General features: G+C 42.5%; 1 protein-coding gene across 4 annotated transcripts in view; it reads right to left on the bottom strand.

Annotated features, from left to right (window-relative positions):
* LNX2 (ligand of numb-protein X 2) overlaps positions 1–16,945 on the bottom strand; it is a 54,120-nt gene that overhangs the window by 6,524 nt on the left and 30,651 nt on the right. For 3 of the 4 annotated variants that reach the window (XM_015590354.2, XM_006904806.3, XM_025046932.1), the window contains exons 3-8: positions 14,929–15,176; positions 13,585–13,784; positions 10,689–11,057; positions 7,079–7,222; positions 3,744–3,921; positions 1,988–2,219 (exon numbers count right to left, since the gene is read on the bottom strand). In XM_015590354.2, coding sequence (XP_015445840.1) covers positions 1,988–2,219; positions 3,744–3,921; positions 7,079–7,222; positions 10,689–11,057; positions 13,585–13,784; positions 14,929–15,176 — 1,371 coding nt within the window. The remainder of the gene's footprint in view (positions 1–1,987; positions 2,220–3,743; positions 3,922–7,078; positions 7,223–10,688; positions 11,058–13,584; positions 13,785–14,928; positions 15,177–16,945) is intronic. The other variant, XM_025046941.1, reaches the window with a different exon arrangement.

Here is a 16,945-nt window from a genome sequence, read left to right as displayed (position 1 = left end):
TGTCTCCACGTGAGCCGGTAAAATCTGTGCTTTCCGCCTTCACTTAAAATTCTGTCGTTTTAAGGGACACATTTAAGGGATTGACAAAGTAGGAAACTCGATCTGGAAAACACTTACCCGCTCCCACCCCCGTTAATATAACGAACACCGAGATGCTACAGTCAAAACACTGCTGTTCAGGGAGGGAGAAAAATTCTACTTACACGTCCATAACTCATGGATTTGGGAACAAGCAGGAAGCAAAAACTAAAGTAAAAATGGGAGGAAAAAAAAACCCTAAATGATACAGAAAAAATCTCTCTTTATAAGAAATACTTTTCATGTTTAGGTAAAACTGGATGATGAAGGGGCATCCAAGGCAAGGTTTCCTGTATTTCATCTATTAAAAAGAATTCTTAACAAAGCCGATTCTATAAAGGGATACACGGCACGCTAGAACTTCTAAACGGTCCGATTTCCTAGCTCGCTGATGCCTTTCAAAGGGCTTCTGGGTTGGAGCTGGGTGCCATGCATTGGCCTGTTTTTTTTTTTTTTCAGAAAAGTGTAGGTTATTTTCATTACTGGAATCTTCTGTAAAAAAACAAAGAGACCAAACTAAAACAAAACAAATGAGGGGTTGTCTGGCACAGCCCCAGTAAACTCAGTGGCAACGCCTTCGTTTTCAGGAAAAGCAGGCTGCAACCCCACGGGGTGTGAAACCGGCTTAAAGCATCACCTGCGGCCACCGAGCAGCTGCCTTGGCTGGTGCACACAGGTCTGCATGCGACGCACATCTCCGAGAAGCCAGGGGGCAGTGGTTTTTATTGACAGGTATCCTTTCCATATGGGGCTCAAAAACAGATGTTACTAAACTGAGTATTTCTCATCTAAAACCACTGTTATGCTTCTTGGCACACCAGAAAATGCTCTGAACCCAAGAGGTAAAATGCTCTGACCCCAAAACTAGACGGGGATAACAGATGAGGAAGGCCAAGGGTGGTCCCGGCTCGACAGCGTGCCTCCAGGGCGCGGCTGGTCACTGTCACAGCGTCGGTGCTGTGTGGACCCGCTGGGCAACCGCACGGCAGGAGGAGACGTGCCACCCACTGGTGTCTGCAGGGACGTGTCTGACTTCCGGGTTTGAACTGACAGGTCACAGTATCAGGCTGAGTATCTGACAAGATCGGTGAGGGTCCCTTTGATGGCCACAAATTCACCAATTAGACAGCAGGTCTGTAGGTGTTTAATAGCAACCGCTTAAATCTATGTTGCCTTTTCAATGCGGAAAAAAAATCAATCAGTTTTGGTCATGGAATAAACAGATATGAAGTAGTTAAGTCATCTTTGTCATCAAAAAATCTCTCTCCACAAGGTCCGCATAAAGTACTTTATAAACCATGCGGCACTATACAAATTCTAATTATCGTCACACATTTATTCCAAATGAAGCTAAGTGGCTCTTTTTATTTTAAGGATTTAAGAGTCAAAATGTTCCATCACAGTTCAGTTTTAGGGTTCTTTTATATATTAAGGATCTAAACTACTTTGGAAATAAAGGTAGTAATACACACTGCTCCTACCTCAGTATCGAACTAAGCAAATCGCATGGAGGTGCCAGATGCTTCGTGCCCAGAGGACACTGACCAGCTTCGGAAAGCCTCGGCTGGCGGCTTGGCCACAAAGCAGCAAATTCTCGGAAGGGCCTGAGTGAGGGGTGAGCGCCCAGCCTCATGGTGCGCCGGCTCACGGGCCTTAATGGAACCGGACGGATGGTTTCATTCGCTTTTATAAACGGGTCTGTCCTCTTTAGCTTAGCTCTTATTATCAACTTTACCTTTTAAAATATAACCTGAGAAAACTTACCATGTTCTTTTGTCACTTGATTTGATGCTACTATTTTATCAAACTAAAGCATCTTTCCCCCTCGGTGAGTGAATGTACTGGGTTAGGCACTAAGGAATGTTGTAACGATGATTATTTCATAAGACAAGAAAAAAGCTGTCCGTACCTTGGAAGGCCGAGCCACATGACCCAAGATGGGGACCAGTTGGCATCGTACTCGTTTTCGCTGAAGGTGCTGGGCTGCTCGTCGGTGGCCGGGGTGGCCTCCTCCACCACCTGGACCTCCAGTGCTTTAAGAGCAACGGCGGGGGACGCGGCACTGGCCTTCAGCATAGCGACGGCCTCGCTGTGACTCAAGTTGGTCAAGTCAATGCCGTTGATATTTAACAAAATGTCACCTGTTCCAATGACGACACGCGAAAAATGAGCCGAGGGATCAAGTGATTATTTCCCGGTAATTCTACTTGTAAACTAGTCAATAAAAGTTAGTTCCAATGACTCGGATAAGGTAAAAGACCATTATTTACTTCTTTGTAATTTTGATAATACCGAGAACAAAATCCAACGAACGGAAAACATTCCAAAACAATTCAATAATTTTGAATACTTTCATAGTATATAGGAAAAGGGGTGGCTTGAAGTACTGTGATTCGACTGGAGTCGGCGATCGCGGGCCCTGGTTTAGCTGGGTGCGGGCCCTGGTTTAGCTGGGTGCGGGCCCTGGCAAGGTCATTCCCCTTTCTTTGGGCTTCAGTGATTCCTATTGTTCTTTCCAATTCGAAAAGTCTTTGATCCTTTGCTCTTGGAAATGAATTTTTAATCTATTCTGCTTTATCTTTTCCCAGTTTTATATATTAAGACAGCTCTACACCGTTCATTCGATGCAAATATATCAGAATACATGAAGAGAGGATATTTTTGGGCCTACACAGAGAAATGCAAATTGTGATTTGAACATCTTCTCTCGTTGGAGCGAAAAAAAAGTGTTTGTTCCTCTGTCAAGTGATGGAACGAAAAAGGGCAAAGAGGATTAAATAAAAGGTGGGGAGGAAAGGGTTCCTGTGTAGGCAGCACACGCATCTGTACCAAGAAAGCCTACAGAAACTCCCCCTCTCCCGATTTATCGCTTATTTTTCAGATTAAAGCAAAACATTCCCATTGCAGAAAATTTAGAAAACATAATAAATAACAAGGAAATAAAATCATCCTCGATTCGACATCTGGACAAATAACTTTGAAAAAAAGGCCGATTTATGAAGATATAATTCATTCAGTTCATTCATTTAAAGTTATAATTTTATGGTTTTTAATACAGTCACGGAGTTGTGCGACCATCACACCTCATTGTTAGATCACCCCCCAAAACTGCAGCCATCAGCAGTCACTTTCCCTCCCCCGGTCCTAAGCAATCACTAAGCTCCTTTCTCTCTCTGTAGATTTGCCTCATGTGGGCACTTCATATAAATGGAACCATATGTGGTCTTTTGTGACTGGCTTCTTTCTGTAGGCATAATGTTTTCAAGGCTCATCTATAGTGTAGCTTGTGTCAGTACTTCATTCCTTTTCATTGCCAAATAATATTCCATACCACAACATGCCACACTCTGCTGATCCTCATTCGGTAGCTGACATTTGGGTTGTTTCTGTTTTTTGGTTATTATGAAAATTACTACTATGAACCTTAACGCACAAGTTTTTGTGTGGCGATTATGTTTTAATTTCTGCTCGTTCTTCTTCTTAAAGAAGTCCCTTTAGCGCGGGGACCGCAGGTCGCGGGGTCTGGGCGGGGCGCACGCACCGCGCGTCCACCGCACCGCGCTGCCCGGGAGACCTGCTGGCGTCAGTTTCCATATTCTTTACGTTTACAAATGTGAGTCGACCTCAGGGAGAAGAGGTGGCGACTGTTCAAGAGCCTCTCTTACCTCTCTTGATCCTGCCGTCGCGCGCAAGGCAGCCGTGAGGGGGCACGCTGGTCACAAAGATGGGCAGCTCACCACTCCTGCCGCCCCGGCCGCCAGCCACTGTCATCCCCAGGGACTCGCTTGGCGCCTTCTTCACGGTGATGTGCTTCTCTTGGCACGTAACACACTGGGTAAGATCCTAAATCGCCAGAGGAGACATTTATTGCACGGATTCACTGGGATGAGAGACACGCGGTGAAGAAAGCTTCCGCTAAAGTAGACGTACGTGGCGATTAGAAGTCATTTTTATCTTTAAATCACTTACTATAGAACTGAAAGTGATACACAGTTCCTCAAAATACAAACAGGACGCTAACCACTGTGGGTCACAATGTCAAGCTCTGAACCACTGCCTTTGCTGGGACTATTTATGGAACTGAAACATCAGGGCTGTGGACACGGGAGGTCAAGGCAGTGTGTAATTATCTTGCGATCCAAGATATGATCAAGATATAATAATGCATCTAAGATTCTGAAAACAAGCCAATTAATTTTCTTCCATCTTTCTCCCTAGTCTCCAACAGTACAAAAGTAAAATGTGGATTTTGCTAACTGCTAGAAAAAACCTACAGACCTACCTTCTGATTCTGCCTGACAAGGATTATCCGAATACCCAATCATGAAGCGAGTGCACATCTACATTTAAAACCTCCATGAGAAGCTAAAAGGATAAGAAATAACTGAATTTTTGAAGACGTTAATGACAGAAAAATAAATTCCCAATAAACTATATTCTCAGGGAAAAGCATTTTTTACTGACATTTATTACTGCTACTTATTACTGAGACACTTCTGGAAGTAAAAAAAAAAAGATTTACAACATCACTTTCCTTCTGAATTAGAATTCAATAAGAAACAAGGTGTATATATCCGATATTAACATTAAAATAGCAATAACATTTATTGAGGGCTTATTATGTCCAAAGCTAATGGCTTTACATGCATTATTTCATCTTCACAATGTCCCTGAAAGTAAATACTATTATTGGCCCCGTTTACAGATGTGGAAGCAATCTTAGGTCATATAACTTGCCCCAAATCATGCAACTATAAGTGAGATCTGCACTCGGGTGACTTAAAATATAGTGGCAGCTAATGTCTCAAAAAGTTTTTAACACTTATCAACTATAAGAGAATGTTGCAGATAATGAGAAAATTACATTAACATTAACAACAACGTATGAACTACATTTGCAGAACTAGAACGTTCCCTTTAGAGGCATAATGTTAAAGAGCCGACACGCTAATCTGACCCTGGATCCCCAGGCCCAATGGCCTTCCTCCTGTCCCAGAATGCACGGACGCTCGAATCTCTATCAAGCGACCTGCCTGTCCTAACGGCAGAGCGTTCCGAGACAATGTCATGGCTAGCGGAAAACTTGTAAACGTCTTAAGGCAGTCTCCTACCTAAAAGTACGAAATCTATGTTAGTATCCTTCAAAACTGGGCAAAACCCATTTCATTTTCAAGACAACTCGAGGAAACTCAGCCTTGATTATATTTACTGAAGCAGTTTCAGCTCTCAGGTAGTTCATCAATTAATGGTGGTGGTTTTACTCCTCCGATGGTTGAGATGTACGCATTACTTCCAAGATGATACTGGGTAAGCTTCATGGAAACTTCTAAGGGTGTTTATCCAAGCAACTACCTAAGAGGCTTAGCAGTAGACTAATGTTCACTTTAACAGTGATTCTAATCATTTGAACAGGTTGTTTTGGTGAATCTGTGTGTTTGTTTTTCCCTAGGAAACCTTCACCTTTTCTAAATCAGAATTTGACATAACAAATGCAGGACTAAATAGCTAAATTAACACTTAAAAGTACATTTCATGTGGTTGCTTTTACCAACCAGGTTTACACAATATTACCTAGAAGAGCAATAAATTCAGCATTGCTATTTAAAACATCGCCACATAAAGAGAATAAGATTAGCAGAATTAAAAGAGAAAAATATATGTGCTCGAAACAAAATGAAATAAGCAGTGTTCTCCATACAAATGTTAAAATGATTAAGTAGTTTTTAAAACGGTCTTAAAATTACGTCGTAGACACCCGTATCTCAAATTATTGTAGAATTCAATAACGTAAAAGATTCAATAATCGACTTTGGCCTTATACTACAATTCTTTAGAAATATGTATCTTGTAAAACAAGGCCAAGCTATGTGAAAAAACTCCCACTCGAAAGTCCTATTCGAAACACTAACTCCTTGTTCATAGTCATCATTATAAAGGCAAAATTATAGGTTTCTTTCATACATCTTGGTTTTTGTTCACAAATGAGAACAAAGTCTGTGGTTATAATTTCTTCTAAGTATTAACTAAACTGAAGACCAGTGACAAGTCTGTACTTAAGCTCAGAAAACCAGATAAACCTGATGGGCCCAAAATACTGTGTCTTTAAGCAATGCTTCCTTAGGGTACCTGTGACATTCCAACGGTGATTACTTTCTCAAAAACAAACTGTACTTACATTAAGAAGCCATTTTAGCACATAGGAAACTTCTATGGTTTATAAGACCAATAAATCTTTTTTTGTTTAACAAAGCAATCGAATTTTACCGAAGGAAAATGACTTTGGAAGCTCCCATTTAGCTTATATTTTCACATAGTTGGGTAAACATCATTGTTTAAAAAATCTGGCCTACTAGAAACCGAGTTCAAGTGAAGGATCGAATGAAGTAAATAATAAAGAATGTGGTAAAGTACCACTCTGTTTTGGTTTCTGCAGCTAAAGTTAGTAACAAAATTCTCAGTGCAGATAAATGTCATAGGAATAAATTAGAAAACTGAAATACTGAAGAAGCTGTGAAAAAGCCCAACATATGGGAATTTTAACTGATTTAGGGTGGTATTCCTATAACTTATACTATACGAAGAAATACGCTATACAAGTACCAATGAAAATTTATGATTCATATGTTTAATAATCACATATCTAATTGTCTTGTCGTGGGCAACCAGCCCAACTGCTAAATACAGACTTACTGATCATTGTCTTAATTCTGCTTTTTCGATCTTATAACCGAGTGTCGCATTTAAAGGAGCAACCCGAGATAAATCTCACTTTCGAGCAGGACTAAACAAATAGATTTTTCTGGAAGGCCAACCACTTCTCATCAATCACCTGGCAGGAGGACCGTCCCCACTAAAGATGCAAAACATACACATTTCATACCCCCAACACCCGTGTTCACCTTCTCCAACAGAATAACAGCCCTCATTTAAACTTTATCGGATTGTAATAATGGCCCTTTGAGAGCGGATTAATTCAAAACACACGAGCAATACACCTCACCTTGTGTGAGCTGGGTCTGCTGTAATACAGAGGCTGTGCAGGGTGCTGCTGGCTGCTGCTCTGAGTTCCTGCTTCTCGGATGGGGTTTCCAGGCTGGGGTTTCCTTGGTCTAGCAACTGTTAAATCCACCCTTTCTCCACTAGCCTGGAGAAAACACGCACACGTTACCACTGGTCACTTATGATACTCACTGTAAAAATCACAGGCGGTATAACGTCTGATGCACTAACGATGCCCAGAGCCTCGCCTGGGCGTTGGCTACAATGGTGGAAAGGAGGGGCCTTCATTTCGCGGGTCAGTGTTTTAGAACTTCTGCAGCTGAAACACACACGCAGCTCTAGGACATGCCCTCCCCAACGCCACCTCCAAAATGACTGAGACAGAGCAGTCCGATTGCCCGGGCCCTCATCTCCCCATGATTTCTTGAAGGGTAACTTTGAATGCTTCTTTGCGCCCTTCAAGATTGGTCCTGGTGTGGAGAGGGAGAGAGCAGAGGAAAGAAGACAGAAAGGAAGAACAGATTCGAAACTTGATTAAAATCTATTATGACTTTTGAAATAAGTTCTGTGCTGGCTACTCTGGAAGCAATAATCAATGAAACTACGCACGCTTTGTCTCTGCTTGCTGTTAAGTTTGAGTCAAAATAGGACATCGGTTTAAATGGTCCTGAAGAAAATGATTATGGAGGTCCTGTGTAACAAGATTAATATTTATATATATATTGTGCGTATCTCTCTCACACACACACACGTCCTAAAGTATTACAGTAAATTATTTTAGATGTTTAGGACTATCATTTTAACAGAAGTCCATTATTTATATACACATCTAGATTTTAAACACAGATTCACAGCTAGTATATTTTAAAAATACTTTACCTTACTTAATATCTACTCTGAGTTATTTTACCTTTGCTTTTACTGGACAGGCCTGATTTATTTGATGCTGACTTTTGGTAGGACCACCGTTTCCAATTTTATTATTATTCCTCTGGGAAAATACGACAACCTGCTTTCCAGGAATTACGGTAGGAAGAAGGGGACTCCCCCACGACCGCTGTCGATAATGTCACGAAATCACTCCATTTTTAGTTCTTAAATAGGAAAATAAGTGAACCAATTTTAAGGCCTTTCTTATTGAAATCATCTGCTTATTCAAGCATTTTATTAAATAGTTTCAGACAAGTTCTTGGAAAAAAACTAAAAGAACAACAGCCAATATATGGCCAGATTTCCAAGACAGGGTGTGGGAACTTGATCTATAGGGTAAATAACACAGTAGGATATTTAAAATCCTGGTATTTACGATTCTGACACTTCAGATTATTAGATCACACAGTGAAGTGGCAAGATGCTCCCTTTGTGACTTTATTTAAATGTACAGGATCATTTTCATTACTGCTTCATACCTCTTAACCACCAAATACTCCATAATCAGTCTTTCAACTTTACTGGAAAACCCATTTACACAAACCTTAACCAGAAACCAATCCTTGACTTTTCGAGATTGCTTAAGAGACAAAATCCTGTGCGTGGGATGCAAGTAGGCATTTAGGCTTTAAATGATGGCTTTAGGTTAACTTTAAACAGACTGCACATATAATGCTTCAGGGTTTCAAACACAGCAGAAGAGTTTTGTTAAAGTCAATATTTTTTTAAACGCGGGATGCCCAAACGATGATACCCGTAATTCATAAATAAGGAGCGTGCCTTGTTGCTGGGAGTAGAAATGGGTACGGTCTGATCTTTCTGGAGGGAAGTTCAGTAGTATTTTTTAAACTTGGAAACAAAACATAAGTTAGAGTACACAGATGCCTACTACGGAGCTATGAGAGATCATGATGTGAATGTATACTTATCTGCATGGCAAGAAGTCTGACAAGACACAGCCGAGATTGGGAAAAAGTTACACATTCAGAATTTACAAGATGAGTGCATGTGTTAGGTACGTGTGCAAACCTCTTCCTATTTATCTGTGGACATACACATAAAAACGTTTGTAAGGATGTTCTCCAAAATATAAATGTTGACATCCTGGGGTATTTATAGTGAAAGTGATTCTGACTTCTTTATTTTCTGCATTTTATCTTCACGATTCTCCTTTTAAGACGTGGAGTACATGTTATTTTTATAATCCAAAACAATAACTCTCGTTTTTGAAAATTGAGCAACTTCAGTTTTCTATAGTTTGGGAAAAATTATAGCCCCAAATATGACACAACTATTTAACTAGCTGGATTATAAAAACTCAAATATGCAAGATATTATCATGAAAACTTTTAAATGTACTTTCTACCTGCGTATCTACATATTCTACATTTTGTTAGAAATTTAGTAAAGATATTTACTTAGGAATTAAGAGTATTTTAACACCGCCTGAAATATGTACAGTCAATCTACTTCTTTCCAGCTCACTGACCCGATGACTTCTCAGCTCATTAAGTCCGCTCAACTCTCCCGTTTCCTGTAGCAAATCCCACAACTGGATGAACTTCCTTCTCCGGCCCCCGCCCCTCCCACCGATCCGACTCTTACAGGATAAACTTGGTTTTAGGGTGCAGCAGCTGGCCGGTGTCCACAGGTAATGGCCCGAACGCTACCTCTGATGTCAAAGAATTTTGCGGCATCCAATTTCTTTAAACCTCAAACCTATGAACTGAGACCCAATAACTGAATGTCCTCTCAGTGCGACATGGCTGTGTGTGTGCGTGTGTGTGTGCGTGCGTGCGCGTGCGTGTTCTCAATGCTATGGGGGACCAAAAAGTTAAAAAATAGAAGTAGAAGGGGACCGAGACTTGGGTTTTCTTATAGCTTTACATTTTCATTGTCACTGGATTCTGTATAGTACATACATTTTTTAGTGACGATCGACCTAAATTCCTGATGCTTAATTACATTAATGCTTGGTTTCCTTTATAGTGTTTTGTTGTGCTCACTTAGAAAAAACACACGACATTTTTGTTTCCGCCCACACTGGGTTATAAGCCGTGGCGTGTGCTAGAACCTGAGGGTCTTCTCGGGATGGTTTTCTAATTGCTCCGTTTTAATGCTCTTACTGAAAAGATCGTTGTCTAATAACTGTCCTCACTTCACGGGGTTACGGGGAGGACAAATGTCATGATGGGTTTCAAATACCGTGAATTTCTTAAAAGGAAAAAAAAGGCACCGTAGAGATAACAGTTATCTTCTTAATAAAAGGTGACTTTCCCTATTGTTATGGATCCCGAAGTGAAGAAGGAAAGTTAAGAGACCGGGAAGGTCACGGCCTTGGTATTCACGGCTCCCGTTCTCACTTGTTAAATGTGGACACCCCCATCTGTTCTGTCGGGTAGTAGATGGAGCCTCGGGAGCAAACGAGAAAGGCATGTGATGCTACAGAGCCTTTCCTCCATAAACAGCCGGCCTCAAGTTCACGGAACACAGTGTTTAGAAAACACTACCTGTCAAGAAGTTGCACTACTGTGGATTCTGAAGAATGGACATAGCCGTGCCTGATTTTCCAACGAAATACCAAGTATCTCCTGGATCATGTTACTGGCCAAAGGGAAACGAACACCGACATAGGGTAAAGAAGGCCAAGAAGCGTCTGGAATGACGTCTGAAGGGTTCACCTGAATGACCTGCGCGGCCAGCTCGGGGGTCCCGTGCTTCAGGTCATGGCCGTTGATGGCGAGCACGCGGTCGCTGCTGCTGAGCCTCCCGTCCTGGGCGGCCAGCCCCCCTTCCAACAGGTCGAGAATGAAAACGCCTGGCTCATCCGTCCTTCGCACGAGTTTGATGCCCAGCTGTTCTCCGGAGTCCCGCTTGTGAAGGACCACGTGGAAGATCTCTTCTCGGGGGGAGCTCCCTTCCGAATGGCTGTAGGCCCGGCTGCCGAAGCGCCGCTCGCGAAGCACGGTGAGCTGCAGCGTGCTGCAGGGCTGCGACAGAGCAGCTCGGGCGTAGTTGTGGGACACGTTGCTGATGTCGCAGTTGTTGACCTGGACAAAAGAATCATGACCAAAGGGTGACGATCTTTTTTTCATCTTCCCGTTTGTAGAAACGCGTACACACGATGTCTCCCAAAGAAACTAACCTCGTGAAAATGCTATGCGATCATCATTTACAAAGGAAACCACTCTAAAGACAACTTTAAATACAGAGTTCCTAAAATTAACTTACGATGACTAGTATTAAGTAGAGAATTAGGAGCACAAGCTTCAATGACAGTCTTGAATTTGCGTCCTTGGTTCTGCCCGGTACTAGCTGAATGACCTCAGGCAAACGACAGACCTCGTTCGAATGTTTCCTGCAAAATGTGTCACTACTGACTTCATAGATTGGGACAGGAATGAGCAGACAACATCGGCCTGTGAGGAGCGCTAATGAAATGTTAGCTCTCGTGGAACAGAAACCGAAGTTCTGCCGGATTATGGATTTGCTTTCCCAACTGAAAGGGACTTAAGCTAGAGAAAATAAACCGAGTTTTAGTTTAAGGAAGGTGACATACTCCAGGTACATCACCTCACTTTAGATCAGTGATTTTTACTTTAACGAAGGCAGATAATCATAATGTCATTCTCATTCTTTAGCAAACAAGTATAATATGTACCTAATACAATAAACGCAATTCAGTACTCACAGAACACTTATGAACTAAACTATACCTTGAAATAAGTAGGGATGGGTCTTTGGACATGTCACATCGCTAAGAAAACACACCCAGCTTCGGTTATTCAGCAAGTTAGAGGAAGAGATTCGCACGATTCTTAGTATTTATCACAAGCAGAGTTCTCTTCAACCGTCTGGGATGAAAGCGAAGGGGAACGAGCGTTCTCTACACGTCGGTTCTGGGTCAGGTGTTTGTGATGCCCCAAATTCTTGCATTTGTTCACGCGAATCTCTGTCAAGCAAGGCCTCCCCCTCCTATTTATCTAGGGCTGTTAGTCTAAAACACCACTAATTTGAATTTTGTTGATTTGGGCCTGTTGACATCTTTTTAAAACCTAGTCATCGAATTCATAGATGTCACACACAAACGTGCCCTCCTCCCAAGTTTGCGACATCTATGCATTTGGCAGCCACCCAGGTCCTTGATAAGATGCTGAATAACGTAGAGTCAAGAAAAGAACTTCAAGGCAGCTTCTAAAAACCCAGCCTGACATGAATTCGTTAGCTAATAACCATCATTTCTAGCTATTCAGCTAAAAAGCTTCCTATCTCTAGGCTCACGTTTTTCTACCTTAAATTCAAAAATATCACAAATGACTCTGTGAAACATCTGGCTGGAATCCAGATACAGCCACGTGCAAATATGTAACCTCATGTCATTTGCGTGAAGTAGGATATGAAACATTGGACGATTAGAAAAAGATTTTTCCTTCACGAATGTGTGGTTGCCAGTGAAATTCAGAGAAAGTAGAGACCAAATAAAATACTGCTTCTAGATTTTGTAGAAATCGCATCAGCTAACACTATCACATTTTTGGCTACATAGATTTTTGTACCGATGCAGTCAACACACGCCTGTAATTATTTTCCTTCAGAATCAAAATGCCTAGATCACTGTCGACTCAGATCAAATTGAAAATACCTATCCTTAATAATGCTCTAAAAGTCTTATTATTTCTAACAGTGATATTGATGCAATTCTTAACAATAAGTTTTTTCTTCAAAGTTCTCACAAGGCTGTCACTGGGAACGACCATAAATACTTCCCCACATCTGAGTTCCCAGAAGACATCTTTTCTCACACGCGAATATTCTCTCCCCTTTTAGAAGCTACCCATTCTTTTAGCTTCAATGATCATCCACTCTTGTATGATTCAAAGATCGAGGCCAGTATTCACATAGCTCAAGTCCTACATGGTACAACTTTTGGCACCCTCATCCCCTCAGTATCCACGGGCCCTCTCATAAAACGGCATGTCGTCCCAAGCTAGTTCTTTTTTTGGGAATAGCTATTTCTTCTTAAAGAAGAAGGTGAGCGTCCCATCAGGGGTTAATGAAGAGCCGGATTGTTCGCGGAGGAGACTGCATGATGAGCCAACGAGAGATGGCCGTGAATTCTACCTTAAAATCTGTGACATTAAATTATAAGTAACTAGTGCGACTCAGTCTGTCTTTTCTAGATTTTAGTAATCGGTGTAGAGAAGGATAAGTCAATGACGGTAACAGATATGGGCAGTAAAAGTGGGCTACGGATAACGCCGATGGGGTAAGAATGTCAGCGTGGCTCTGACACAGCCAACCGTGGGGTCCCAGACAGGAAGTCTCGCTGGCCCAATGAGCCCAAGCGCCCTGTGCTGAGTCCGCGTGGGACTGAGTTAAGCTAGGGAGAAGAAAAGAATACATTCCACGTGTATGGGGAAAGAGGAGAAATTACAGATAAATTCTGATCTGCTCTGCAGATAAAGACAGCAAAACTGACCTTTATATAATTCAGGATCTGCAGTCGCACGATTTTCTGAGTTTTAAGTTTATGAATAAGAACAAAAGGGAGCCAGTTAATAGAATTCAAGTTGCTACCTGAAGGATCTGGTCTCCAGCAAGAAGTCTTCCATCCCTGGCGATGACCCCGTCCCGGTAGACTTCCTGGATTACGATGTTTATCAGTGGCGTTTCGTTACCACCCACGATGCTAATTCCCAACTGAATATAAGGGTTGGAGCGGTGGATTTCAATTGTGGTGATTTCCCCTTCTGGTAAACTAGGTGGCTGCTGTGTGGCTGCCGAGATAAAAATGAGAGAGAGAACGATAGACGGAAAGAAAATCGATATTTTAGATTTCGATGTTCTGCAGGTAAATAAGTCATCTTGTGTTAATAAGTTATTAAGATGATTAATAACTAAGTAACATCACTGGAAAAGAAAAAGAGAATGATGAGAAATATCTGTCTGTTAAGATTATCTAAACGTTTCCTCTTCTGGAGGTGATTAATCAATAATCGACAAATAGCTACTATGTATCAGATCACTGGGGACGACATAATGATCTGATAAAGACATGTTAAGAGAATGTCACCTTGTCCTAACGGATAAAAGTCTGAATCACGGAACAAATGCCAACACTGCACGGCGGCACAGAGGAGAGTGTCACTGCCGTGTGTGTCATCACGGTCAGCGCATCGAGCTCTAAGTAGTGGGTCTTGAGCTTTAGGGGATGAAAAATAGTTATAGCTGTGACAATTTGAAATTTGTAGTAAAATTTGGACTTTGTAAGACAAAGTCATATTGAAAAGTAAACACCCAGGGCCAGCTCGTGAAATGGGTCCCAGATCTAGGACTGCGGGCTTCGTGTTTGTCCCTAGTGGGGCGTCCAGTCAGACTGGCGGCCACCAGAGGATGCAAGAGTCGGAAGCGTGGCCTCGGACGCAGACACACAACCAGTGCTTTCCCGGCTGTACAAGTGGGACCGGCTACTCTAAGACTCAGTTTTCGACCCATAGAAAAAAAACAACTCATAATATGGTCACAAGCGTTTCATCGGTTACTACATGTCACGCACTTGGCCCAGAGCCTGACACAGAGTAAGCACTAAATCTGAGGGGTCACTGTTGTTCTTGATAGTACTGATTTCTCAGTCAAGAAGCAACACATCTGTGAACACACGAGAAGCACGTTAATGACAGAGAGATCACGGACTGCGACAGAAGAGGGTGCGGAGGGGTCGCCTCCCCCCGGGGGTGAGGGTCACACCCTGTTTCTAAAATGCAAACTGTTAGGATTGCGAATATGGTGAATTAGGTGGCATGTGAATTGTATCTCAGTAAAAAGCACATGCTGAGAAAACGGTGGGGAGCAGCAGGAAGGAAGCGTCCGATGTGGGAACAGAGGTGACAAACAAAAGAGAGAGAGGTGAGCAGCACACACCGTCGGCAATGACGCTCTCCTCGAAGGCGGGGTTGTCCAGGCCGGGCGCCTCGGTCCACGCGGGCAGGGACGCCGAGGTCGGGGTCCGCTCGGCTGGCACCGTGCCCGCCCCCGAGCAGTCCGTCTCCGGTGAGAAGGTCCCCGGGAGATCTATTAGAGTGCTTCCGTTTTCATTCTCAATCTCCGGCTGAGTTTTATTAGTTTTCCTTCTCTCCAGGGCATCTCTGCGCTCGGAAGCTCCAGGACATCTAGAAAGAGAGCATCAGGCGGTTTCTAGATGGTTTGAAAGGAAGAAAGTGACATATAGCTTGTACCACGAGCAAAGGATGGCAGTGGCTTCTGTGCAGAGAGCACCCGGAGGAACCCACGAGCAATGTGTAATTCTGAGCTTACTCTCCACGCGAGCTAAAAAGTCTTACCACTCCACACGGCAGCTTCGAAATAAGACGTCGGCACAGATGATGGTTTGGTATACAGCTCCAAGAACACTTCAGCGAAATATACGCACAGGGGTGTCAAAGCTGTGAGAACTACTCTGAAATTCTGATGACATAACTGTTTTTTCCAGGTTACATGGCTTAATCACAAGAGTGGCAGTCAGGTCTTCTTCCTGAACAAGCCCTGTGCCCTGACTTGGACGATGAGTGCCACTCTGCCTCCCACGGCCAAGGTCACCTATGTACTCATCAGTGGGGGGCAATACGTGGGAAAGCAAGGCAAAGCCCCAAATAACGTTCCGATGGACACGGAAGGAGATTCAAAAACATACGTCTCCTAGTTTGCGAAATCAGAGTTGAAGAGACGCTGGGTGAGCTGAAGAATATATTCCAAGTCCTTGGGAAACTTAGGCAAGTACCAAGGAACAACGCCTGTTAATCTGCTCGTTTTTACTTATCTAAGCAAACAAGAAAGGCAGACAGATGCTTGTTTAAACATGGAAACAAAGGTTTTATATCAGCAATGACGTCGAAGTGCCAGTTCTTTGCCATCTGACACTTCGACGCTCGACACAGTTCCCACAGGGGCCTGACGAATAATTCCGAAAACTATCACTGGAAAAATTATGTTTGTCTAGTAAGCACATTTAATTAGAAATGTTTTTAAAATGTCTTATTCAGTCGAAAATTTGAGACAAAAAGTGGATCATAAAAATATTCGTGCCTAAAAAGGTGAAGATTAAATTCCCAAAATATATGTCATACACAAATACATGAGCAATGGCTGGTCTTCAATGGAAAACACGGACTAGGAATAGGAAATAAAGAGGAAAAGGAACAGAATGTGAACACCTGGGAATTAGCCTGGCGAACAACTGAAAAATCCTACAAACTAAATCACTACAAAGCTCATGTTGTAATCGTTAAACGTGCAAAAGCAAATGTCGAAAAGAAAACAGCCAGTTGTTAGGTAAAGAAACACACATCCTTAAATTCCCAATGGGACAGCAAATTGCTAACAGGAACTAAATAAAGCTATTTAAAAACGATATCATGCGAAAATATGAAAGAATGACCTTAGCCAGCGTTAAAGGTCACCCATATTTAAACAAGATGGACCAGCTGAGTAGGCTGAGATAGAATGACTCGACAAGAGGAGACGAGGAGAGAAAGACTTCAAAGTAACCAAGGGAGACAAGAGTGTCACTGAAGAAAACGCGGCTGATGCCACCCACACAAGGGGAAAACGAGGACCGAAAAGCGTTAGTTCCACTAGACAATGAAAAGGTCATGGTGACCTCAGAGAGGATACTTTTGGTGATGAGGGCAAAAGCCTGACTGTATACCAGCATTTCTGCTAATGTAATACACCCATCGACAAAAATTGCTCAAAACACTAAAAATTACAGGGCTCGGGGGAAAGAGAGGCTTGGGAAAGCCCATTCGAAACCCGTGCGTCCGGTAATGGGAAATGGCTGCTAATGGGAATGGGGTTTCTTTTGGGGGTGTTGAAAACGTTCTGAAAATGAGAGTGTGATGATGGTCGCATACTTCTGTGAACATACTAAAAATCGCTAAAG

The sequence above is a fragment of the Pteropus alecto genome, unplaced genomic scaffold (genome assembly GCF_000325575.1).
Source record: "Pteropus alecto unplaced genomic scaffold, ASM32557v1 scaffold80, whole genome shotgun sequence".
Taxonomy (NCBI): domain Eukaryota; kingdom Metazoa; phylum Chordata; class Mammalia; order Chiroptera; family Pteropodidae; genus Pteropus; species Pteropus alecto.
This window is presented reverse-complemented; position numbering and strand designations above follow the sequence as displayed.